Here is a 27,350-nt window from a genome sequence, read left to right as displayed (position 1 = left end):
TGTAAGGTGGGCTTCCTATAGGTTCCAGAGACAGATCAGGACCTTCCTCACTTCTGAATCACTGCAGAACAGTGACAGTATAGCTTTACCTTTATTTTTTTAATCACATCTGAGTTTCTCGTCAATGTCAACATTGCTGTTAGAAGTTTCTAAGGTTCTGTTAATTTTTTTTTAATGCAAACGTTTGCACCATTCTAGTAGCCTACAAGTTATTCCCTCCAGCCTGTGAAACAACTCAAGTAGTGCAGTTTTAATTGACAGATGATTTTTATAGACATGGTTTCCCAGAACAAGTTAAACAATGAACAGTTGTGTAGCAAAGTTATTACAAGGTACTGTGGGACAGGAAATGACTTTACTCTTGGCTATTTCAAATCCATGATGAATTATGGCCAAGTTGGGGGGGCTGATTCACAAAGTGTGTTGCAGCACATCATAAATATCTTTAGTCCAATAAAACAGTTTTAAAACAATTATTTCCCATTTGTGATTAAGCGCTGTGTTAAAAGAACAAGAAGAAACGTCATCTCCACACTTGGAAGATGAAACCGTTACATTTGCTGAAATGCTGAGAAGAAGGGAAGAGGACAAAAGACAGCATCAACGTGAAACTTTGCAGAGTCTGAAACTAGCAAAGTTTGCCTCTGAAACAGAAGTTGAAAAGGTAAACAAGAGCAATCAGGAGAATGCAAACAAGAAGCCCGAAATGAAAGAAGCGCCCACTGACACACAGAGGAAAAAATCAGATGAAAATTACAATAAGAAAACCAGTACAAGCACATTGAAGGTGAGTGACATGCTTACAATAACAGCTGTATAGAACAAAGTGACTTAAGCTTGAAAGTCTTCTTTGGGAGATTTTATCTTCTGTTATTATATAATGTTTATAATAATATATATTATATGTCCTGGCCAATATTTATCCCTCAATCAACATCACTAAAACAGATTATCTGGTCATTATCACATTGCTGTTTGTGGGATCTTGCTGTGCACAAATTGGCTACTGCGTTTCCCACATTACAACAGTGACTCCTCTTCAAAAAGTACTTCATTGGCTGTAAAGCGCTTTGAGACGTCCGGTGGTCGTGAAAGGTGCCATAGAAATGCAAGTCTTTCTTTCTTTAATTAATATATATGTTTAGAATGCCACTGCTTGATTAGGCAATCCCTGTAATTGAGCTATTGACAGTGCAGTTGTGTATGTGGTAATTCTACTATATATATAGGAACTTTGGAAGTATAGGGAGCATCAGCTGTGCTTCCCTTCCCCAACTGGAGCCTTTTTCATTGGCACTACATGGTCTAGTGACATATGAAGCAGCCTATCATACCTTTATCTGAGGAAGGATATTCTTGCCATGGAGGGAGTGCAGCGAAGATTCACCAGACTGATACCTGGGATGGCAGGAATGATGTATGAAGAGAGATTGGGTCGATTAGGTTTATATTCATTAGAATTTAGAAGAATGAGAGGGGATCTCATTAAAACTTATAAAATTCTATCAGGACTAGGCAGACTAGATGCAGGAAGGATGTACCCGATGGCGGGGGAGTCCAGACCAGGGGTCACAGTCTAAGGATAAGGGGTAAGCCATTTAGGACTGAGATGAGGAGGAATTTCTTCACCCAGAGAGTGGTGAACCTGTGGAATTCTCTACCACAGAAGGCAGTTGAGGCCAATTCATTAAATATATTCAAGAAGGAGTTAAATATATTTCTTAAGACTAAAGGGATCAAGGGATATGGGGAGAAAGCAGGGACAGGGTACTGAATTTGGATGATCAGCCATGATCTCATTAAATGGCGGAACAGGCTCGAGGAGCCGAATGGCCTACTCCTGCTCCTATCCTCTATGTTTCTATGTTTCATTGAATCTAGTCGGGATCATCATACACTCTGTTGAAATTAGCAGATTTAACACTATGCTGTGCAACATATTAACTAATAGAAAATGAGAAATATAAAAATTAAAACTCATATACAAGTTGTGCAGGCGTAATTATTTACTTACTATCGAATCTCCTGTTAGTTGGATGGAACCCTGTTTTAGAAGGACTGGAGTGTTATATCATGTAATGTACAATGCGTTATTCTGCTAAATTGGACCTGTGTCAGTAAGAGTAAGGGAGCAGTCAGAGAAGAGATGAAAGTTCTAAAAGATGTACAAAGACTTGAAATGGAGGATGAACATAAAGTTTGCCAAAATAACAACAGAAAATGCTGGAAAAACTCAGCAGGTCAGGCAACATCCGTGGAGAGAAATTTGAGTTGACGTTTTCTGTTGTTATTTCGGATTTCCAACATCTGCAGTATTTTGCTATCGATAAAGTATGCCAATTTAGATGTGAAATCAGGAAGAACTTTTTCAGACAAAGAGTAGTGGAAAACACAAACTCTCTCCTGCAAAAGCTTGTGGATGCTGGGTCAATTAAAAATTTTCAAGAATGAGATTGATAGATTTTTGTTAGATAAGGGTATCAGGGGATATAGATCAAAGGCAGGTAAATGGAGTCGAGGTACGGATTGGCCATGATCTGACTGAATGGCGGAACAGGCTCGAGGGGCTTAATTTCCTACTCCTGTTCCTATGCAGACCCATTAGTCTTATTCCATTGCATGTCAAATAACAGAATCAATTATCAGGAGTAGAATTGTGGATTATCTGTATAAAGCCCAATTAACAGCAATCAACATACCTGACCAACCTTCTCGACTTCTTTGAGGAAACGTGGGAAGCTTTACAAATTAATGCACCATGGCCTAGATTTTCAGTATAGACAGTTTTGGGGCGCTAACCTTAGCGCCCGCCCGCAGTTAGCGCCCGCCCCAAAGTAGCGCCCCGTTGCCGGAAATTCAGTGGCTTCGCCCTAAGAGGTTGGTGGAGCGCTAAAAGAGGCGTTCCACGACTATCTTTAGGCGCTAAGCCGGCGGTGCAGAGCGCAGCGCCCGAGCTCGGGCGCAGCGCCCGGCAGACACTCTGGTGCCAGTGAGCTCTTAAAGGGGAAGGGTGCATGTGTGTTTTTTTCAAAGGCAGAGTCTGGGGGGGGAAAGGTCGGGAGGAGGAGGAGGAGGAGGAGGAGGAGGAGATAAATACACCGTTCACAACAACACACTGGAGCCTTCCACACAACACATGCAGAGTGCCTGTTATAGTGCAGGAGGAGCGCCCTTTAATTTGCGCTCCCCAGGGTGTGTTGCGTTCCATTTTACGAACGCTCTGGACGCCAGCCGCACAATGGGGCGGTCCGACTGAAGTTTGGATTCGGGGCGGCCAAAGGGCGTTGCACGAGGATGTGACGTCATTTTCTGCGCGCGCATCCGGGCGGCCGCTAAACTTTGCGCCGGCGCTAACGGGCAACTTAATTTGGGGCGGGGCGCAAACTGCGCTGCGCCCGGGCGCTACATGCATAGCGCCCGAAAATCACTTCTCTTAAGGCGCTAACTGCTGGCGCAAGCAACTGAAAATCTAGCCCCTAGACTTTCAAGTGGCATTTTACAAAGTTACACACCAGAGGCTATTAGCTAAACTCAAAGTTGTGGAGAATTCTTGGTAAACCCTGGAAATGGCTAAGAAACTGGCTGAAGGTTAGAAAACAATGAGTGCTTGTTGAAAGAGTTAAGTCCAGGTGGGAGGGAGGGAGGGCCATACTAAGTAAGGTGCCCAGAGCTTGATGTTGGGACCATTATTGTTTCTAATTTGGATAAATGACCTGGATTCAGATATTCAAAGCAAAGTGATCAAATTTGCAGATGATACCAAACTCGGAGGGCTAGTGATCTGAATAAATCAGCACAGAAGGGCATCTATGCTATTCACCTCAACTATTCCATTTGATGGCAAGTTCTACATTTTAACCACTCTCTGGGTAAAGAAGTTTTCCTGAATTCTTTATTGGGTTTATTAGTGATTATCCGATATTTATGACCCCTAGTTTTGGACTCCCCCACAAGTGTAAACATCTTCTCCACGTCTGCAACCAACAGCAAACAGGATAAACATTTTATATAGATGATTGCGAGGCTACTGAAGTTAATGATTGAAGCAGAGACTATGTCAAGGTTTAAGAATATATTAGATAGGTGTGATGTAAGAAAACTACTAGGCACTTGGTCTGAGTATTAAACAAGGCTTTAATCAACTGTTTTTCAACATGGAGATCTAGTTATGTCCTTCACTAGTTCCTGTTAAAGAATGTCCTGAGCAAGCTGGGCCCATGCCCGAGTATTTATACTCTCCCTGGACAACGCCACCAGCAGGCCGCACAGTATTACTTCATAAGTCATTTCCACATGAATGACAAGATTCATGTCAAGGTGGTTGAAGATAAGGTGAATATAGGGTTATGGGAATAGGGTGGGCACATGAGATTAGGATTACAGCTCTTATGGAGGATAAACACCAACACAGACTGGTTGGGCTAAATAACCTACACTTGTGTTGTAATTCCTATGTAATTTTATGCAACATGTACTCCATGAATGGTGTTAAAATATCTAAGGATGCGGCCAAAAGAGACCTAAGAGTTTAAGTAGATTCAACACTCAGCATGTCCAACTAATACAGTGCAGCAGCCAACAATATAATGTAAAACTACATAACTAAAAGACTGACTACTAGTCAGAGGATGTGATGACCAAGTTGTACAGTGCTCTGGTCAAACCACAGCTTGAGTAACTGTGGTTGCTGATACACAAAGGAGACATTCAGCACTGGAGGCAGTGTAGGGAAGAGCCATGAGGCTGACCCCTAGTGTCAAAGGCCTGAGTTATAAGGCATGACTGGAGAAACATGGGTGTTTCAGCCTGGAACAGAAGCATCTGAAAGGTGATCTAATAGAGGTTTAGAAGGTAGTTAAGGGAACGAAAATGGTAAACACCTCTCATGCCTGCAGCTACTAATTGGGCTTTCAAGATCAGGGCACTCGGGATGCCAGTGGAAAACTTTTGACTACCTCTAAAACTCTATAGGGCAGGAAAAGGTGGTGGCAGGGGGTTGGGAGGGGGGTGGGCAGTGGTTGGGGGGGGGAGGTTGGTTTGAAATGAAAAGTTAAAACTTTACCCACATTTTTTTCAGTTACCTCTGGCCCTGCAGGCTCTCTGGGAAGCTCAGCTAGCATTTCTCCAGGAAATTGAGATGGGAAACCAGGAACACCTTCTCCCACCTCATTTGTATTGTTGTGATGGGCCAGCATCTACTGCAGACACAGGTCCAGCTCTGCTCTCCACACCCCTAGGGAAGCCCAGGAAATTCTAGGGCAATGTAAAAGGGCTGGAGACCCAGCGAAGCAAGTCTTTGCTCCTTTTTGAGTGACCTTTGTACCCAGGGGTCAATGAGTTTTTCCTGGGTCAAGGGTCAGCACATTCAGCCCTTTCTTATTTATGCATCTCTCAGTGTAAATGTCACGTGTTACATGTCACTACTTAGTTACCACAACGTACATCAGAGAGTCACTTTTTAGCACTGTGTATCTTTACGGTTTTGCATAGGGCTCTCAGTAAGATAGTATTTAATAGCATGATGGTAACTGATGCCTTCAATGTATGATTAAGTCCCAAACCTTATTGAATCCAGGGGCTTTTTCCTCTGGATTTGTCAGGAACTTGAGTACCCTTACTAAAGTCTGATCATTTCTGGTTTACTCTTAGTTTATTAACTTGCTCATTTCTTACTGCTGTATGTAGGTATAGTCTCCTGAGGCACTCCTGCATGTGTGGAATTGTTCAGCTAATGGCTCTCAGTTTTATAGCACAGAAGAGGAAGTCATGAAGACATTATATGGGAAGTTAAAAACTAGAACATTTCCGAATACGCATGGTGTAAAAATAACAGAACTGTTCAGAATTGAAATGCTGGTAGCTATTTACAGGGTTATGGGGAAAACGCAGGGGAGTCGGACTAATTGGATAGCTCTACCAAAGAGCCGGCAAAGGCACGGTGGGCCGAATGGCCTCCTTCTGTGCTGTATCATTCTATGATTCAATGATAGTGGCAAGCTCAAAACTGTAAACTAACTCGAGAACAATTTCATTTGTTAAACTGCTCTGTTAAATCAATTTCAACAATCTATAGACAAATCTACTGTTTTGCTGATTTGAAGGTAAACAGAATGATTACTAATCAAAACCAAAGGTCAATTCAATATTAAGTACATACGTTAAATGATTCCATAGTGATGCCATAACTTGAGAAAATAAAAAAGTCACACAGCAGTGGCAATGTGGCTGCAAGCTCCCAATCCCTTCTGTGAGCTGTAGAGGAATATTTATGTCACCTATAGATAGAACACTCCTCCCTTTTTACTTCTTGCTACCCTATAATATGTATATCTCTTTTGACATTTCACCTTTATTGCAGCTTGTATTCAACTCAGATAAAAGTATATAATATATATAATGGGGAGTAATCTAATGGATGATCACCTCCCTTTAGTATGACAAACTCAATCTTTATATTGGAGGTGAGATCATAGGGCTGCGTCCTGATAGCACTGAGAGTGCAACATTGTATTGCTATGCATCAGCTTATCATGGTGAAAATTATGAGACCACTTAATTACATCTCTTTCAATGATATTTGAGATGCCAGTCCAAAGGTATAAGTTCAAAAAACTTTATGACTCATTTGATGCTTAAACTGTCATTTATCTGAAGTTTAATCCATTCGAACAGTTTTACTAATGCACACTCCTATTCCCAAATTTTCTAATCACATGAACAAGAACACTGCTGGCATTCTATAGCCTCAACAATTACAATTCAACAATTTTTTTATTGATGTGGATTATTAACCTAATATTTTTATGTTTTATCCCTCCCCATTGGAGTTATTTTCCTCTTGGTGACTGACAATTTGTTAAGCTAATTGTAAAAGTTATTGCCATCCACTTTAGACTCCAATCCAACAACTGTAAATAGTCAAGAGGCCAAATTTTATTTGTGTTGTGCTAACTGTTAGATCCATGTACCTTAATGCTGTGTCCTTCAATAATCAGACAACAAACTGCAGGGAATAATTCAACAGGTGTTTACTGAATGAGGGTTACTGTAGAACTAACTGTACAGATCACTACTCAGGGTTTATATACAGGTGTGGTCACTGCCGGTACTACAGTATACAGGGGCTGTAAAAAGTAGTTCTCCCCTTAAAAGTACATACATTACAATTCCTCCCCTTTTAGATTAACAGTACCATAACACTCATTTAACAATTAAATATCAAACTAATTACAATTAACACTTTTAACATGCAACATTAGCTGAAAATAGTCTATTTCTAAATTCAGTCTTTCGGGAGGCTTCCTGATCCTTTCTGGATAGCGCCTTTCCCGAGTGTCTTGCTCTTGGTGCGGAGGCGATTCTGGCCCCCTATCGTCGGTTGGTTCATCAGCTTCCGATGCTACTGTTTCTGGGGTAGATGCTACCTGTACGTTGGGTTCATCACCAGGTACGTATGGGCGAGGCATGGGGTTGACTTGTTCCTGTGACTCTAGGATCTGGTCAGCATGGCGTCTCACGATGCTCTCCCCAACGTCCACTGTGTACATTAGTGGGCCCTGCCGTGTGCATATCGTTCCTGGCTGCCATTTTTCTGTTCGGTAGTCGCGGGCCAAGACTGGTTGCCCTACATTGAAGCTCCTTGTTGGCTTCTCATGGATGTGCTGGAATTGCTTACTCTCAACATCTCTTCGTACGTTTGGTCTGAGCAAATCCAGGCGAGATCTTAACCTTCAGTTAAAGAACATCATGGCTGGGGCCTGGTTGGTGACTGCATGTGTCGCATTCTGGTAGGCGAACAGGAAATTGTCCACCTTGTGCTGCAGCGGAATGTTGTCATTGTACATAGCCTTTATTGCCTTCTTAAAGGTTTGTACGAACCTCTCAGCCAATCCATTTGTGGCTGGATGATACGGGGCGGATGTGTAATGCCTTACCCCATTCCTTTTCATAAATCTTCGAAACTCTTCGGACACAAACTGTGGTCCGTTATCAGAGCAAATCTGCTCTGGCAAGCCGTTCCTGGCAAAAATGGTCCGTAGGACTGCAATAGTTTTCTCCGTGGTGGTGGAGGACATTTTGATCACCTCAGGCCATTTCGAGTGCGCATCCACGGCTATTAAAAACATTGAGTCCATGAATAGACCAGCAAAATCAATATGCACCCGTTGCCATGGAGATGAGGGCCACTCCCATGGGTGTAGAGGGGCATGTGGTGGTGCATTTTGGACCTTCTGGCATCCTGAGCAGCTCTTTGTCAGGTCCTCGATTTGCTGATCGATCCCCGGCCACCACACATAAGCCCTAGCAAGGCTTTTCATTTTCACCCCTCCCAGATGACCTTCGTGAAGCTCATTGAGCACTCTCTCCCTTCACTTGGGTGGAATTACCACTCGGGATCCACACATCAAGGCCCCCTGGCATACTGACAGCTGTTCTCTTCTGGATGAGAATGCTGGCAACAGTGGGTCGCCATGTGCTGGCCATCCCTTCACCGTCAAATCATATACCCGAGACAGTGTCGGGTCATTTAGGGTCTCCTTCTCTATACCAGCGTTAGTTACTGGCAAGCATTCAATCATAGTTGAATGAAATATTTCGACAGGATCCACTGCTGGTGCTTCCTCCGCAGTAGGCAGTGGCAGGTGTGATAGCCCATCAGTGTTTCCATGCTGTTTCGTGCCCTTATACTCGATTTCATATTGGTGCGCCCCTAGAAAAAGGGACCATCTTTGTAGCCGTTGCGCAGTCATCACCGGAACGCCCTTCTTTGGATTAAAGATGGAGACAAGTAGTTGGTGGTCAGTCAGCAAGGTAAATTTCTGCCCGTGCAGATAGTGATTGAACTTTTTCACTCCCAAACTAGGCTGAGGGCCTCCCTGTCAATCTGGGCGTAGTTACGCTCGGCTGAGGTTAGTGATTGTGACGCAAAGGCTATTGGCCTCTCTGAGCCGTCTGAGAATTTGTGCGACAGCACCGCTCCAATGCCGTAGGGTGATGCATCACATGCCAACCGAATTGGTAATGCCGGGTTGTAATGGGCCAATACCTCTTTCGATGTGATTAGTGTTTTGCTGTTCTGAAAAGCTCGTCTACATTCGTCACTCCACTTCCATGGCACCCCAGTTTGCAGTAGGGTGTTCAGTGGGTGTAGTATTGTAGACAAATTTGGCAAGATCTTATGGTAGTAGTTTACCAGCCCGAGGAACGACCTCAGTTGTGACACATTTTCTGGTGCTGGAGCCTTGACTACTGCCTCAATCTTCTCTGGGGACTTATGTAACCCCTCTTTATTCATAACGTGGCCACAATATGACATCTGTTTTCTAAAAAACTCGCATTTGGGGCGGTTAGCTCGGAGCCCATATTCCTGCAATCTAGTGAGCACTTGCTCCAGGTTGGCAAGGTGATCACTGTCATTTTCGCCCGTGACCAGGATGTCGTCCAAATAACACTGGGTCCCTGGGATCCCTTGCAGGACTTGTTCCATTGCCCTCTGCCAAATAGCCGGAGCTGATGCTACCCCGAATACCAGCCGGTTGTATTGGTAGAGACCTTTATGGGTGTTGATTGTGAGGTATTTTTTTGATGATTCTTCTACCTCCATTTGCAGATACGCCTGGGCCAGATCAATCTTAGTGAAGCGTTTCCCTCCAGATAGCGAGGCGAAAATATCTTCAATCCGCGGAAGTGGATATTGTACGGTGTGAAGGGCCGGGTTCACTGTTACCTTAAAGTCCCCACAGATGCGAACCTTCCTTGGTTCCCCAGGCGTGCTGCTCAACGACTTTTTCATCACAGGGACGATGGGTGTAGCCCACTCGCTCCAGTCTACCTTGGACAGTACACCTGAACGTTCCAGACTCTCCAGCTCTGCTTCGACGGCCGGGCGGATCGCATAAGGTACCGGTCTGGCCTTAAAAAATTTTGGGCTTGCGTTTTCTTCAATTTTAATCATCGCTGTCATGCCTTTTAGTGTTCTGAGTCCTTGCTGGAACACTTCTTTCGCATCAGTTAGGGTCTTTGACAGTTGCCCAGGTGTGACGTCGTCATCCTTTTTGTCAGCCAGTCAGTGCCTGTATGGAATGCCAATCTAGCTGTATCTTCTGGATCCATTCACATCCTAGTAGTGGTGGTCCTCCATCTGGCAATACATATAGGTCCATTTTTGGTGTTTCCTTGCCATTATATATAACGTTCACCCTTATTTTTCCTTTGGGGTAGACTTTTTGCCCCGTGTACGTCTTCAAGACAATCTTTGTATCTCTCAAGGGTATATGTGAGAATAGCTGCTTGTAGTCCCTTCGGTTTATGACTGTTAGGGCTGATCCTGTGTCCAATTCCATTTTCACTTGGACTCCTGCTATCTTGAGCGTGACCCAGATAGTTTGGTGATCCTCCATTTTGATCACATTATGTAGTTTCAGACAACCCAGCCCCTTGCTTCCGGAGTCTGTATCACTCTTCTGTTCGTCTGAACTACTCTCCGTCACCTTATGTACCTTCTTGTACTTCTCCTGTGGAGATTTCTTGCTGCTGGTTTTCTTTCCCGACCTGCAGACTCTTGCTATGTGTCCTACTTTTCCACACTGTCTGCACACTTTGTCCTTGAACCAGCAATCATTATGGTCGTGTGTTGTTCTGCCGCAGTGATAGCACTTCACTGTTCCGTATGACATTTCATTTGTGCCATATTCTTGCGGTCTCCGTTGTATCTCTGCAGCGCCCCATGCTGCTGCTTCGTGTGATACTGCAATGCTGAAAGCCTTGTCCAGCGTAAGCTCCTTTTCTGATAGAAGCCGTTTCTGGGTTCCTTCACTTTGAAGCCCACACACAAACTTGTCCCTTAAAGTATCTGCTAGTCCCGTTCCAACCTGGCAGTATTTCGATAGCTTGCACAGTTCCTTTAAATACTCAGCATTACTTTCATCTTAATGCTGGTTCCTTTTGTGAAACTTGAATCTTTCTGCTATCAGCAGCGGTGTGGGGTTTAAGTGGTCCTGTAGGATTGACACTATGTTTTCAAAATCCTTTTCTACTGGCTTCTCTGGGGTTACTAGGTTTTGTAGTAAGCCATACATTTTTGCACCCATTGAATTCAACAATACCAGCGCTTTCTTGTCATCTGGCACTTCATTCGCCTTGCAGTATACTTCTATGCGTTCGACATATGTCGTCCAATCTTCGACTTCATTGTCGAACGCTGTGATACTGCCACTCTTCGGCATTTTTGGGTGTGGTTAGACTGGCTTAAAATGGCGTCTCCCGCACTTTCCTTTCTTCCCCGCTGCGGCTTAAAATGGTGTCTCCCGCGCTTTCCTTTATTCCCCGCTGCGGCTTAAAATGGCATCTCCCGCGCTGCTGCCAACGCCACTCTCGGCGGTCCTCGTGGCAAATGGCAACGCCCTATGTGTTTCGTGCGCTGCTCCTGCACTGCTGCCAACGCCGCTCTTTGCGGTTCTCGTGGCAATGGCAGCGCCTCGCGTTTTCCTGCGCGCCTCTCTCCCCCGTTGACGCTGCTCGGCCCTTGAACACTGGCTGCGCTCTGCTCTCTCTCATCTCTCTCCCCCATTGATGCCGCTCGGTCCTGAACACCGGCTGTGCCCTGTGCGCTCTGCCCTCTCTCTTTCCCCCGTCGACGCTGCTCGGCCTTTTTCTGTGCGGCTCGGTCGGGCTCTAGCCTGTCGCTGTCCGGGAAGGGTCTGCGCAGTACCTGTTGCCAGCCCGTTTCGCTGGACCACCGTGAGTGGAAAGCCAAGCCTGGCTCTCGATAGCCTCCCCTGCGATGCTCAAATCTCCACTGGATGACTGGGCGGTTGCCCGTGGTCGATGCCCGTGCTTCTGGACTCGACCTTCTTCCACTGTTCTCCAGGAGCGAATCCCTGGGAGGTGATGCAGAGTTGCAGGTAGGTTCGAATCTACCTCGTCGCCAATGTTAGATCCGTGTATCTTAATGTTGTGTCCTTCAATAATCAGACAACAAACTGCAGGGAACGATTCAACAGGTATTTACTGAATGAGGGTTACTCTAGAACTAACTGTACAGATCACTACTCAGGGTTTATATACAGGTGTAGTCACTGCCGGTACTACAGTATACAGGAGCTGTAAAAAGTAGTTCTCCCCTTAAAAGTACATACATTACACTAACAGTAAGCTCAGGGCTGTGTAAAGGAATTGTGGTTTCCCAGTATTGGTAGGTAGGGCAGTGGCTGGCTTATCTGATGCTTTGTGCTATTCTGGTTACCTTGCCTTGTTTGCGTGCCACTATATTCCACTGTTACCAGGAGGCATGATGCGACATGTTAGCTGCATCTTGTTGCTAATAAAGAATTCCATGTGCCTTTAACTGGCTCAAAAGAGTGGAAAACTCCCATCATTAGTTACTGTCGGCTTGCGCCTTATGCAAGTAACTTAAGGAGGTTGAAAGACAGCTAGCTACTATCAATATTTTGTGCAGAAAAAGGTGTGTGAGGTATTTTTAAATAAATACAAAAAAGTTACCACTATATTGGATTAAAATGACAACTTTCCAAAATAATCAATGGAAATGAACACAATCTATGTCTTTTTTAAATTGAAATATATTCACTATTTTACTGCAAGTAAATACTCAGAATGAAGTGACACCGTTCCCTCAGGAAGCACTAATATGAATTCTTTTATGTTGTTTAAATAGCTTTAGCTCTATGGTGTGTTAAGGTGACGCTAATTTGTCACGTTCATTTTATTTCTCCCATTAGTAACAGTGTGGGACTTTTGTGCAAATCCTCTTTAAAGTGGCACATAATAATGGTCAACTGTGTTTTAATAACTTAATAAATACTGGAGAAATAAGACCATAAAAACATAAGAAATAGGAGCAGGAGTAGGCCATACGGTCCATCGAGCCTGCTCCACCATTCAATGAGATCATGGCTGAACTTTTACAGCAACTCCACTTTCCAGCCCTATCCCCATATCCCGGGATTCTCTTAGTGCCCAAAAATCTATCAATCTCAGTCTTGAATATACTCATTGACTGAGCATCCACAGCCCTCTAGGGTAGAGAATTCCAAAAATTCACAGTCCTCTGAGTGAAAAAATGTCTCCTCATCTCAGTCCTAAATGGCTGACCCCTTATCCTGAGACGACTCCTAGATCAAGCTCTCTAAGAATTTTATATGTTTGAATGAGCTCACCTCTCATTCTCTTAAACTCCAGAGAATATAGGCCCATTCTACTCAATCTCTCCTCATAGGACATCCCTCTCATCCCAGGAATCAATCTAGCAAACCTTTGTTGCACTGCCTCTAAGGCAAGTATGTCCTTCCTTAGGTAAGGAGACCAAAACTGTACACAGTACTCCAGGTGTGGTCTCACCAAAGCCCTATATAATTGCAGCAAGACTTTCTTACTCTTATACTCCAACCCCCTTGCAATAAAGTCTAACATACCATTTACCTTCCTAATTGCTTGCTGTACCTGCATGTTAACTTTCTGTGACTCATGTACAAGGACCTCTGAATATTAACATTTGCTATTTTCTCACCTTTTAAGAAATAGTCTCCTTTTCCATTCTTCCTACCAAAGTGGATAATTTCACACTTCCCCACATTATACTCCATCTGCCATCTTCTTGCCCAATAACTTAACCGATCTATATTCCTTTGCAGCCTCTTTGCGTCCTCCTCACAGTTTAGTTTCCCACCTAGCTTTGTATTGTTAGCAAACTTGGATATATTACACTCGGTCCCCTTATCTAAGTCATTGATATAGATTGTAAGTAGCTGAGGTCCAAGCACTGATCCTTGCAGCACCCCTCTAGTTACACCCTGCCATCCCATAAATGATCTATTTATATCTACTCTCTGTTTTCTGTCCGTTAACCAATCCTCAATCCATGGTAATAGATTAGACCCAATCCCATGAGCCCTAATCTTGGGTAACAACCTCTTGTGTGGCGCCTTATCGAATGCCTTCTGAAAATCCTAATGTACTATATCCACTGGTTCCCCCTCATATACCCTGCTAGCTACACCCTCAAATTCCCCCCACTCCACACCAATTCGCCCCACTCCACACCAATTCCCCTCACTCCACACCAATTCCCCTCACTCCACACCAATTCCCCCCACTCCACACCAATTCCCCCCACTCCACGCCAATTCCCCCCACTCCACGCCAATTCCCCTCACTCCACACCAATTCCCCTCACTCCACGCCAATTCCCCTCACTCCACACCAATTCCCCTCACTCCACGCCAATTCCCCCCACTCCACACCAATTCCCCCCACTCCACACCAATTCCCCTCACTCCACGCCAATTCACCCCACTCCACACCAATTCCCCTCACTCCACACCAATTCCCCTCACTCCACACCAATTCCCCCCACTCCACACCAATTCCCCTCACTCCACACCAATTCCCCTCACTCCACGCCAATTCCCCCCACTCCACACCAATTCTCCTACTCACACCAATTACCCCCACTCCACACCAATTCCCCCCACTCCACACCAATTCCCCCCACACCACACCAATTCCCCCCACTCCACACCAATTCCCCCCACTCCACACCAATTCCCCCCACTCCACACCAATTCCCCCCACTCCACACCAATTCCCCCCACTCCACACCAATTCACCCCACTCCACACCAATTCCCCGCACTCCACACCAATTCCCCCCACTCCACGCCAATTCCCCCCACTCCACGCCAATTCCCCCCACTCCACGCCAATTACCCCCACTCCACACCAATTCCCCCACTCCACACCAATTCCCCCCACTCCACACCAATTCACCCCACTCCACACCAATTCCCCCCACTCCACACCAATTCCCCCCACTCCACACCAATTCCCCCCACTCCACACCAATTCCCCCCACTCCACACCAATTCCCCCCACTCCACACCAATTCCCCCCACTCCACGCCAATTCCCCCCACTCCACACCAATTCCCCCCACTCCACACCAATTCACCCCACTCCACACCAATTCCCCCCACTCCACGCCAATTCACCCCACTCCACACCAATTCCCCCCACTCCACGCCAATTCCCCCCACTCCACACCAATTCCCCCCACTCCACGCCAATTCACCCCACTCCACACCAATTCCCCCCACTCCACGCCAATTCACCCCACTCCACACCAATTCCCCCCACTCCACACCAATTCACCCCACTCCACACCAATTCACCCCACTCCACACCAGTTCACCCCACTCCACACCAATTCCCCCCACTCCACGCCAATTCCCCCCACTCCACACCAGTTCACCCCACTCCACGCCAATTCCCCCCACTCCACACCAATTCCCCCCACTCCACAGCAATTCCCCCCACTCCACACCAATTCCCCCCACTCCACACCAATTCCCCCCACTCCACACCAATTCCCCCCACTCCACACCAATTCCCCTCACTCCACACCAATTCCCCCCACTCCACACCAATTACCCCCACTCCACACCAATTACCCCCACTCCACACCAATTCTCCTACTCACACCAATTCCCCTCACTCCACACCAATTCCCCCCACTCCACACCAATTACCCCCACTCCACACCAATTACCCCACTCCACACCAATTCTCCTACTCACACCACTCTCCCCCTGCACACCACTCCCAATATTAAATATGTGGGAACATAATTACTTCAATCATTGAATAAACATGTTTGCAAAGAAACCAATCCCCCACCATCAACACCCTGGGGGGTCACCATTGAGCAGAAACTTAACTGGACCAGCCACATAAATACTGTGGCAACAACAGCAGGTCAGAGGCTGGGTATTCTGCAGCTAGTGTCTCATCTCCTGACTCCCCAAAGCCTTTCCACCATCTACAAGGCACAAGTAAGGAGTGTGATGGAATACTCTCCACTTGCCTGGATGAGTGCAGCTCCAACAACACTCAAGAAGCTCGACACCATCCATGACAAAGCAGCCCATTTGATTGGCACCCCATCCACCACCTTAAACATTCACTCCCTCCACCACTGGCATACCATTGCTGCAGTGTGTACCATCTACAAAATGCACTGCAGCAACTCACCAAGGCTACTTCGGCAGCACCTCCCAAACCTGCGACATCTTCCACCTAGAAGGACAAGGGCAGCAGGTGCATGGGAACGCCACCACCTCCAAGTTCCCCTCCAAGTCACACACCATCTGACTTAGAAGTATATCGCCGATTCTTCATTGTCGCTGGGTCAAAATCCTGGAACTCCCTACCTAACAGCACTGTGGGAATACCTTCACCACACGGACTGCAGTGGTTCAAGAAGGTGGCTCACCACCACCTTCTCGAGAGCAATTAGGGATGGGCAATAAATGCTGGCTTTGCCAGCCACTCCCAGATTCCATAAGCAAATAAAAAAAATAAGACAGCTGTTTAGTCAAAAGGGCCTCAACTATAATCACACATTCACCCTCCAGCTGCTTCAATATAATATGTACTTTCTGTGCACTGTTTGTCTTGAAGCTTAATTCAGGCTTGTTAGTTTTGGACTGAGCTGAGAGCACATACCTCACCTGAATAATAATAGCTGTCTGAGTGAGACAATTTGTTTTGTCTTTTCTCAACATGGAACGTGGCTAGAAGAGTTAGATTTCTCACCATTTCAAAATCTAGGAATCAGTGTGTGTAGTTTTGGTTCTTTACCAATTCCTGTATTTTAATTGGTCCCCAAGGTTCTCTAGTCTTGATGAAGGAGCAGTTGAAAAAGGAAATAGAGCTTGACACAGCACCTGGTCAAATAAAGTTACAAAGCTCCCTGTCACCCATGAGTTGTTTTTAACAGCGCTTTGAGTGCTTTAATCATTAATGAAAATGTCAAGATTACTATGCATCAGTTTAAAAACCTCTCAATTTACAATGGCAAACAAAAGATAATACATGGGTCCCAGTGTGGTACAGCACTTTGTAGTTGCAAATATATTATGCCCATCTTATGCAAATATATTAGTGTGCTTAAAGAGAAATAGATTAGTATCACACTAGTGTAGTGTTCTATTTTTACAATGATGTATTTTTGTGACACATTTTGTAAACAAAAATACCATGTAAATATTGTTTTTGTGATTTCTAACAATAACTGACAGTCACATACATCACTGAGGGTCACCCTGTTGCCTGGGATGCAGACAGACTTTAGCAGAATTTGAGGGAATGAAATGGAGAGCCGATTATAGCAAGAAAACCAGGGATGTGGAGCAAATTGAAGCATTGGGACAGAAACGGTGAAGAAATGTATGAAATAAAATAACATGCGTACAAGAGAAAAGGACAAGAAGAGGTTTAGCTATGATTCCACCTCCCCCCCCACCCACCCCTCCACAGTTAAATAGGTCATCGTTACATAAATACTGTGGCAACAAGAGCAGGTCAGAGGTTAGGTATTCTGTGGCGAGTGTCTCACCTCCTGACTCCCCAAAGCCTTTCCACCATCTACAAGGCACAAGTAAGGAGTGTGATGGAATACTCACCACTTGCCTGGATGAGTGCAGCTCCAACAACACTCAAGAAGCTCGACACCATCCACGACAAAGCAGCCCACTTGATTGGCACCCCATCTACCACCTTAAACATTCACTCCCTCCACCACCGGTGTACCATGGCTGCAGTATGTACCATCTACAAGATGCACTGCAGCAACTCGCCAAGGCTTCTTTGGCAGCACCTCCCAAACCCGCGACCTCTTCCACCTAGAAGGACAAGGGCAGCAGACGCATGGGAACACCACCACCTCCAAGTTCCCCTCCAAGTCACACACCATCTGACGTCGAAGTATATCGCCGATCCTTCATCGTCGCTGGGTCAAAATCCTGGAACCCCCTCCCTAACAGCACTGTGGGAATACCTTCACCACACGGACTGCAGCGGTTCAAGAAGGAGGCTCACCACCACCTTCTCAAGGGAAATTAGGGATGGGCAATAAATGCTGGCCTTGCCAGTGACACCCACATCCCATAAACGAAAAAAAAACTCAGCATCTGTGCTCACACATGAGGAATGGCTACTTTGCTCAGGTGCCACAGGCAGCCAACACCTGTGCAGCCATGCCGAGCGCCTTAAAAAGAGGATTGACAGATGAAATTAAGAGGAGAAAAAGAGAAATAAACTTGAAGGCAGGAAGTGCAAAGGTAAACAAAAACAAAAAGATGATAGCCTCAGCATTAACTCCCCCATTCCTGCCCTTACGATGGGTTGGAGAGGTGGGGGACATTAAAGACTTAACTATGGTGAACGTGTCCCCAACACGCCGCGGCCGCCCGGCAGCAGATAACGGGGCGTCCAAGTGTCCCACAGTGAAGAGGTGGGACACTTAATTAGCATATTTAAATTGGGCTTCCACAGTTCAATTGGGAGCCCGATTTAAAATTCACTGCTGCTGCACGGGTTTCCCAGGGGTTGGAAAACCCGGCAGTGAAAGGGAGATGGGAAATACCGGCTTCACAAGTTAAGTGCCTTTCTCAGCATTCCTTGTGCGTCAGGAGGAGCAGGAGTGCTCTCCCCCCCCGGCCCCTCATGGAAACCTCTCTCCTGCCGATCGCAGGCTCTCTCTCCACCCACCCCCCCCCCCCTCCCGATTGCTGACCTACCCGTGCTCCCGGTTGCCAGGGATCGTCCCCAAGGGTCCCCGGCTGCGACCACCTGCCACTGCTTGGTTTTTCCTCCCGGCCACTGGCCTGGCTGTCAATTTGGCTGTCTGCCGGGCGGGAAACGGAACAAAAAAGTGATAATGAGGTCCTGCTCTTAAGTGTGTCAGGACCTCTGCCTCCCCCCGGTCTTGCCGAGTTCTTCGGCCATTTTCAGCCTCTCCTGCACCCTCCCCATCAATATTGGGGCCGACATTTTTATTGAATTTTATTTTTATTTTCCTGTGGGCTCAGTTGTTTATTTTGTAGGTAAGGTGTGCGCTGCCCTTGGCTTGTTCTGTTGCGGTTTGTGGAGCTGTGGGAATCTATTTGCGATCTGGTGCCACACTTGCATTATAAAAATAGACCTGTGAGAAAATAGTGTTCGCTTTAATCCAGTGACCACAACCACTGAAAAACAGGTAATCCTTTGTGGAAAAAAATGAAACCAGACAGAGCTGTCTGCAGTATCAGTATACTTACTGTGCCACACCCTCATAAAGTTTTCAGTTAAAGCATTATTGTCTGTTGTCAAGCTGCTGGACTTGACTTCCGATATTTTCATGTTAAATTATTTTCTACCATGTGACAATCACCACAGTATAAGAACTTAAGAATTGGAGCAGGAGGAGGCCATATGGCCCTGCTTCACCATTCAATAAGATCATGGGTGATCTTGGACCTCAACTCCACTTTCCAGCCCGATCTCCATATCCCTTGATTCCCCTAGAGTCCAAAAATCTATCTGTCTCAGCCTTGAATATACTGAAAGACTCAGCATTCACAGCCCTCTGGGGTAGAGAATTCCAAAGATTCACAACCCTCTGAGTGAAGAAATTCCTCCTCATCTCAGCCTTAAATTGCTGACCCCTTATCCTCAGACCACCCCTAGTTCTAGATTCTCCAGCCAGGGGAAACAATCTCTCAGCATCTACTTTGTCAATCCCGCTCGGTATCTTATATGTTTCAATGAGATCACCTCTCATTCTTCTAAATTCCAGCGAGTATAGGCCCAATCTATTCAATCTCTCCTCATAGGATCCAGGGATTAATCTAGTGAACCTTCGTTGCATCGCCTCCAAGGCAAGTATATCCTTCCTTAGATAAGGAGACCAAAACTGTGCAGAGTACTCCAGGTGTGGTCTCACTAAAGCCCTGTACAACTGTAGTAACAGGTCTCTCATGCTTTATTATAACACATTAAACGTTTGCTCCTGTGGACAAAATTATAATGAGTGTTCTGATAAAGGGTACACACCCAAAACGTTAACCTGCTATTTCTCTTTACAGATGGTGACTGAGCTACTGTGTATTTCATAGAATCATAGAATCATACAACACAGAAAGAGGCCATTCGGCCCATCATGCCTGTACCGGCCCTTTGAAAGAGTTATCCAATTAGTCCCACATGCCTGCTCTTTCCCCATAGCCCTGCCGTTTTTTTCCTTTTCAAGTATATATCTAATTTCCAGCAATTTTTTTTTTTTTTTCAGAATACCAGCATTTGCAGTTTTATTTCTTTTTTGATTCACAACAATAGTGGAATGTTAATTTACAACACAGGCTGTTAAAAACATGCAGAAAAATCTCAGACTGGGCAGTTCGTCCAATCACTGAAGCTTGAAATTGAGATACAAACTATATAATGACTTCTGTGTTATTTCCTACAAAGCAATGAAGTTAATAGCAATGATGAGCATACTGTCATATAATAGAACATTATTGAGGGCATTAAGGGTGCAATGATCTCCCATCCATCATAAAATATACTTCCACACATTTTTAGACTGTTTAATTACCCATTGATCGCTAAAGTTCCTGCTAAACCAGTGAAATTATATGGCATGCAATAAAATGATTTACAAATAAATGCAAAAGACAAAAGCAGAGAGCATATGGATGGGAGATTAGGTTTCAGAACCGATGCTTTAGTGGATTTAATATGAGTCCTCTGGTATGAATTGAGATCCTGATCTACATTATTACAGACTAAACTGGAACACAAATCATAATGGACTGAAAAGTTTTTAATATTTCCCACTGACTGACTTGTCCAGTGACTGGTGTTAGAGCATATTACACATTACCTGTTAAAAGCAAACATCATGACACACCAATGGAAATGCCTCCTTAATTATACATGCAGGTCCACTCTCACACATTATAAGCGGGAATGCTGTCAAAGGGATCATTGCTTGGGTCTGCACCGCAGTCATGTTCTTGATTGTTGCTTAGACAGGATGTGTATTCTGTTCGAATGGTCCACTCTTATGCAGCGTCCCTTATGGGTCAGGCCTTGCCTGGTTCTTCGGCCATTTTCAGCCTCTCCCACACCCTCCCCATAAATATCAGGGCCAACATTTTTATTGAATTTTATTTTTATTTTCATATGGGTTCAGTTCGGACGTGGCTGGCCTTGTAATGGGCGAGCGGAGGCTCCGCACCTTACAAGGCCGAATGGAATTTCCCAACTCAACTCAGGACCCAGTGTATCCAGGCCATGGCATTTTACTGAGCCATTCCACTGGAGTCCTGTGGGAATTTTGGCAGGAGCCTGGAGGTACGGCTGAGGAAATTCGGCCCCTAGCTGATGATTTTTATCTAATGGGACTTTTCTTAATGTGCGCCGGTGTACAAAAGATCCTTATAACAATATTTTGTATTTGATAACAAATATACAACCCAAGCTTTAACTAGTCACTGGAATTGCTTTACATAGATGATTTTCTTACTTTTAAGCAGGAAAAGGAGACCAACAACAATGTAGCCAGTACGCAGAATCATTCCAATACAGAAAATACTTGCAGTCAATCACCTCTCAGTCCCATACACACTACACGGGCCTTTATAAGGTAAGCATGTCCCTATTTGTAGATTATTTCATATTATGCATTGTACTTGAGTGAGAGTCACAACATTATTTAATTTTATAATGTGGTCTCAGTACTGCCCTAATACAAAGTAAAGAATTCCTTAGGCTCCAAAGAGAAAGCTGTCTCATCTATTTCTTTCAAGAGTGCAATATTCAAACTGATTTATTATTAATACAGATTGGGCACATTAAGTAATTACAGATTCCCAGGTATAAACCACCTCACAACTGTTTACACACTTATACCAAAAAACTTAAACTAATTTCATTATCCTATAGCGTCAGCTGTGGCTCAGTGGGTAGCACACTTGCCTCTGAGTCAGAAGGTTGTGGGTTCAAGTCCCACTCCAGGGACTTGAGCACATAAAGCTAGGTTGACACTCCAGTGCAGTGCTGAGGGAGTGCTGCACTGTCGGAGATGCCGTCTTTAGGATGAGACATTAAACCGAGGCCCTGTCTGCTCTCTCAAGTGGACGTAAAAGATCCCATGGCACTATTTCGAAGAAGAACAGGGAAGTTATCCCCGGTGTACTGGCCAATATTTATCCCTCAACCAACATAACAAAAACAGATTATCTGGCCATTAGCACATTGCTGTTTGTGGGACCTTGCTGTGCGCAAATTGGCTGTTGCATTTCCCACATTACAACAGTGACTCCACTTCAAAAGTACTTCATTGGCTGTAAAGCGTTTTGTGACGTCCGGTGGTCGTGAAAGGCGCTATATAAATGCAAGTCTTTCTTTATACACACATACCTTACAGATCAGGCCAGAAAATCAGACTGTAGTTTGAACTCTAAACACTTTAAATATTTGGATTTGAACACTAACCTGTCTTTCCTTAGCAAGGCGAGATAGTCTTGTAGCTATTGTGCAAAATGTGGTCAAATAGCTTAGTTGATTGATCACCAGACTTGGCCCAGGTCTTGCACCATGACTTAGGATATGGAGAAGAAATATCAGGAGATAGTGTGGACTGAGTCAAAATGTCCTGATCCAATTATTCTCCACCCTCTAATCTCACTTCACCTGAAGACTATTTTTGGCCTTGACACCCCAATGTCATGGAAGATGAACTAGTAATATAGTAATAATCTTAATTACACTTCCTATCAATTTTTTTCTATTATAAATTCCTTTGTTCACATTTATAATGGTAATTACCTATGTAAACTTGTCACACTGTAATTGCACCAACCTGCCAGTGGCAGCACTGTAGATCCTCAATTTTGCACCTCCCAGCTCCTCTTCAAAGACACTCTTATGCTTCAATCAACTCTTCTTCTCCCCTTCCCAAATTTCTACACATTTTGCTATTTAACTATAAATAATAATATAAAATCAAATAACAACAGAATGTATGCCTTTAAAATGGTGTTTGAATTACATCTGCGTGCTCTTGTCCAATAATCCCCATCTCTCTATTCCCACTTCGCCTGAAGACTTCATTTGGGATTGACTCCCTGTGTGCAATGTCACAGGAGATTGATCATATTTTATTAAGTCATTGTGCAGTTTATCATACAATACTTCCAGGAGTGCGAGGAACAGTACACTGTTGAGGGATTGGGTCATTTGGTAATAATCCCTGCTTCAGTGGGTGTCAAACATCTTACAAATGTGGTGTTGGGCCATTTAGGATTGTGTTTGACCTTTATGGAATGGGTTGTTTTCAACTTCACTCTTTCTTAGGGGTGGTCTGGGTCTGTGAGGAATGTACCTGGATTATGTGGGTTTCTAGGAATGGGTTCCAGACTGCCTGGTATTTACCAAGTTCCCGGTGGAATCCATACATCAGCCTCTGATTGGCATATGCCCGACAGATGTTTCACCTATATTTTTTTATTGGAAAACGTTATGCTCGATCAGTGGGGAGAATGCATCATTTCACAGCCAACAATGTTGTTTTATCCTGCCTATTGCACTATAGTAGGTAGACCTAGCAGGCATAGGCCCAGATCTGCAGGGATTGTGAGGCCTTACATGACCTCTGTTGTTTTCCGGATTGCTGCTCAAAAGGATTGAATGAGAGGGGAAGATCAGAACGTGCGCAGCAGTGTAACTTTCTGGCTGTAGCTCTCCTGCATTTGTCTCCCAGGAATGGGTCGAATTTGTGGGCCATATGTAGGCTGTGATAAGCTTAATGTATTACGTTGCGTGGGCTGCAGGTGATAGTTGTAAGGCTCTTTTCATGGTTGGGGAGCTGCAGGTATCAGATATATCCGTGGCTTTTTCTCTGGTCTCAGAGGAGCTGCATCTGGTTATATCTGAAACACCGAGAGATCGGTCGAGCAAAACATCAATTTTATTGTGCTTACCCTACCCAGACACAATATTGGTTGCTTGTTCCTTCTGTCTAGCTCAGCATGCATACTGGCCAGGATGGAGAGAAACTTTTTTTTTACATGTCAGTGAACTTAGAGGTTACAGTTTCCCAGATGCCTTTGAAGCCAGATCCTGACCATGTAAAGTGGTGGGTTTCATAGATACATTGTGGGGGGTGGGGGGACGTCCTGCATGAGGGACATTCCTTCCAATTTGGAGAAGTTAAGTTTATATCCTGAAATCTTCTGGAAGATGTTGGGAAGTGAGATGGAGGGGGTATTTACACAAAGTAGGAGGTCATTAATGTACAGTGATATTTTGTGTTTGGTGCCTCCAGTTTCGACTCTATAGCCTTCCAAGCTCATTCTGATACTTGCTGCCAAGGCTGTATGGTAAATGTGAAGAGGAGAGGGGATAAGAGGCACCCTTGTCTGGTCACTTATCGGAAGGGGAGGTTATTGATACACATTGTGGATGGTAGGTTCAGGTTTAGGACTTTTTCCTATTTCCAGAATGCTCAATCAGAGGCCATACACATGAGAACTGCAAAAAGAAATTCCCACTCTACTCAGTCAAATGCTTTTTCTACCACCAGGCAGAGTATCATGCAAGTGTGGGTGTTGTTAGAGTGAATGTTGAATAATTGTCTGGCGATCCCATATAAAACTGGTTTGGGCAGTGTGGACTGGACTAGGGGTGACTGTGTCCAGTCTTATGGCCAGGATCTTTGCCAATAAGCATTCCAATGGAGACCACCCTCTTTGGCAGGGCCACTAGTATACAGCGGCTGATTAAGTCAGACTCTGTCTTTATTACTGTCATTTTTACCAGGGTTTTGAGGATTGCCTTCTGTGGTTCCATCCATTATCCCATTAAAAACACTGCCCTTGCCTACAATGTACAAAGATGCTGTTATTCTCTATAATGTGAAACCCAGTTTATGATGACTGAATAAGTCAAAATCTGTTTTTATTGCACGGCATTTTTACCAGTGTTTTGGGATCACATTCCGCACTCCTGTCCATTTTTTCCTGTGAAAACCAATAACCAGTCCACAGGTGATCCCTCTCTCTTTCACTCTGCGGTGTAGTACTCCATCTTGTGGTCAGTTTGAGAACTGTTGACACTCACCAGCACCATCAGTGATTGGCAAGATGTATGTGTGGGTATTGCTGGGATTTCACTGCCTTGGCATGAACTTTGCAACAGCCTGTGGCGTGATGGGTACTATATACTAATGTAGATTTGCGCTTAATAATCTTCCCCGCTTGCCTACTCACAGTTTAGGAAAGCCAAAAGAAGTGAAAAGCCCAACAGGGCTGAAAACCCAGCTGAGTCTGGAGAATAACAAGTACTATCAGGAAGAGAAAAGCAGCACAAAGATTGTAAATGATTGTCCCAAATCTCAGGCAAGCGTGACAGAGCTCAAAGCAAATGAAAGAGGAGAGCATGAAAAAACAAGACAAGAGCCCTTTAAGAGAGAGAGCAACAACAAAGCAGGGGCACAGGTAAGGCAATAAATTGCAATGGCTGTTCCAGAAACTAGAACATTACATAGGTTGTTATTATTACCTGCTACTGTCAGTATTTGTGATTATATCACTATTATAACTAAGCTGAGGTTCCACTTACCTGTGGCAATGGTTCAAATGGGCATTAGAAATCCCATGAAGTTCTTCCAATTTCCTGACCAAGATTCCCTTCTCAAATGACACCAACAAAAATAGGTTACCTGGCCATTGGTCTCATTGCTGTTGTGAGACCTGGTGGAATGCAAAATGATTGCCATGTTTGCCATATGTAATAGCAGTTACTGCACTCCCATCAGTAATTTATTGCATGTGAAGTGCGTTGGGACATTTCTAAGAGATAAGATGCAATGTAAATGCAAGTTCTTTCTTACAGATCATTTGGCTTTCCCTGGGTCCAGAGGTCACTGATTGTGCCAATGTTACTATTTAGACCTCTGTCCCCTAACTGAACCAGAAGGGATTTTATTCTCTCAAGCTCAAAGATTTACTTGTATAAGGAGCAATTATGCTGACTGTCTGTAGGGTTTCATTAACAGTCTGCTGTAACTCTGGTGACCCCTTTAAGCTGCTGCAGGCCTTTCAGTTCCCCAGCAATACATAAGCTCCTGTTCCTTCCCCGCCCACCACATGGCAACCTGCCAAACAAAAACAGGAGCTGGCCCGATTATTATAATTAGGTTGACGCAGGGAACTGTGGCAGGGTCAGCCCACTTCAGTCCTGGCTAGCCTGAATGGCATTATTCCACTCGGGATTTTGCCCAAGTGGACCAGCTCGGCTATAAAGTGGATAAACGGAGAAAGACACTGTAATTGGGATAGTTTTTAAATATCATTTCAGGATGTGAAACAAGCATCTGATATAGTCACAGAAGCACAACATCAGAAAAAGGAAAATATCGTTGATAGTCCCACTTCAAACGATGTGCCTTTCCGTCGCTTCTCTCCAAGAGCTACATCATTCAGAGTAAGTGTGTGTTGCTGTGACGTTTACGGTCAACTAGGTTTGGGTAGTTGCCGATATCAGCTGTGTTAATGGCATTCTCCACAGATGCTATAAATAAAGCACTGAGCAAACCTACTGTATTACACTTATCTGCTCCACTTCAATTAAACACTGATAATCTAGGAGCAGATTGAAAAGTTGTATATAATTGATATGCAATTTACAAAAAAATGATGGCACTCTTTTGGTTGGTAATCATATTGCTCGGAAATAAAGCAAGATAAAGAAAGTACAGTAGTTGCTTTCAACTGATTCGCTGAGCAGTCCAGTGTTAAACTTTTGGAGAACTTGCCTCACAATGTTTATAGAAACATAGAAGATAGGAGCAGGAGTAGGCCATTCGGCCCCTCGAGCCTGCTCCACCATTCAATGCGATCATGGCTGATCATCCAAACTCAGTACCCTGTCCCTGCTTTCTCCCCATATCCCTTGATCCCCTTAGCCTTAAGAAATATATCTAACTCCTTCTTGAATATATTTAATGAATTGGCCTCAACTGCCTTCTGTGGTAGAGAATTCCACAGGTTCACCACTCTCTGGGTGAAGAAATTCCTCCTCATCTCAGTCCTAAATGGCTTACCCCTTATCCTTAGACTGTGACCCCTGGCTCTGGACTCCCCCGCCATTGGGAACAGCCTTCCTGCATCTAGTCTGTCTAGCTCTGTTAGAATTTTATAAGATTCAATGAGATATGTTTCTCTAGTTTAGCAACAGTTGATAATCCAATCTAGTGACCAATCCATGTGATGAATTTAATCAGGTTACATCTGACCTACACTGCCTCATTGACATGGATCTCTGATTTGCTAATTCATTCAGTAGGTTGTTTCACCAAATTGTAGATGTGTGTAATAGATTACTAGCAAAAACAGTTAACAACCATGTTGATTAACAGCTTTTTAAAAGAGCAAGACAAATAGCCCTGGTTTGAGAATGGCCCTGGTAGCAAGAAGTAGCATTCCCCTGTTGAGTTGCAGCCAGCAATCCC

At 44.6% G+C, this 27,350-nt stretch overlaps 1 protein-coding gene across 6 annotated transcripts in view; it reads left to right on the top strand.

Moving 5' to 3' along the window:
- The window catches only part of LOC147105258 (uncharacterized), a 159,091-nt gene that overhangs the window by 72,531 nt on the left and 59,210 nt on the right, over positions 1 to 27,350 (top strand). For 5 of the 6 annotated variants that reach the window (XM_086011431.1, XM_086011433.1, XM_086011432.1 and 2 more), the window contains 4 exons: positions 496 to 787; positions 21,370 to 21,482; positions 25,110 to 25,335; positions 26,198 to 26,323. In XM_086011431.1, the coding sequence (XP_085867557.1) occupies positions 496 to 787; positions 21,370 to 21,482; positions 25,110 to 25,335; positions 26,198 to 26,323 (757 nt within the window). The remainder of the gene's footprint in view (positions 1 to 495; positions 788 to 21,369; positions 21,483 to 25,109; positions 25,336 to 26,197; positions 26,324 to 27,350) is intronic. The other variant, XM_086011429.1, reaches the window with a different exon arrangement.

The sequence above is a fragment of the Somniosus microcephalus genome, chromosome 18 (assembly GCF_052327205.1).
Source record: "Somniosus microcephalus isolate GS21.2 chromosome 18, FLI_Smic_1.0, whole genome shotgun sequence".
Taxonomy (NCBI): domain Eukaryota; kingdom Metazoa; phylum Chordata; class Chondrichthyes; order Squaliformes; family Somniosidae; genus Somniosus; species Somniosus microcephalus.
This window is presented reverse-complemented; position numbering and strand designations above follow the sequence as displayed.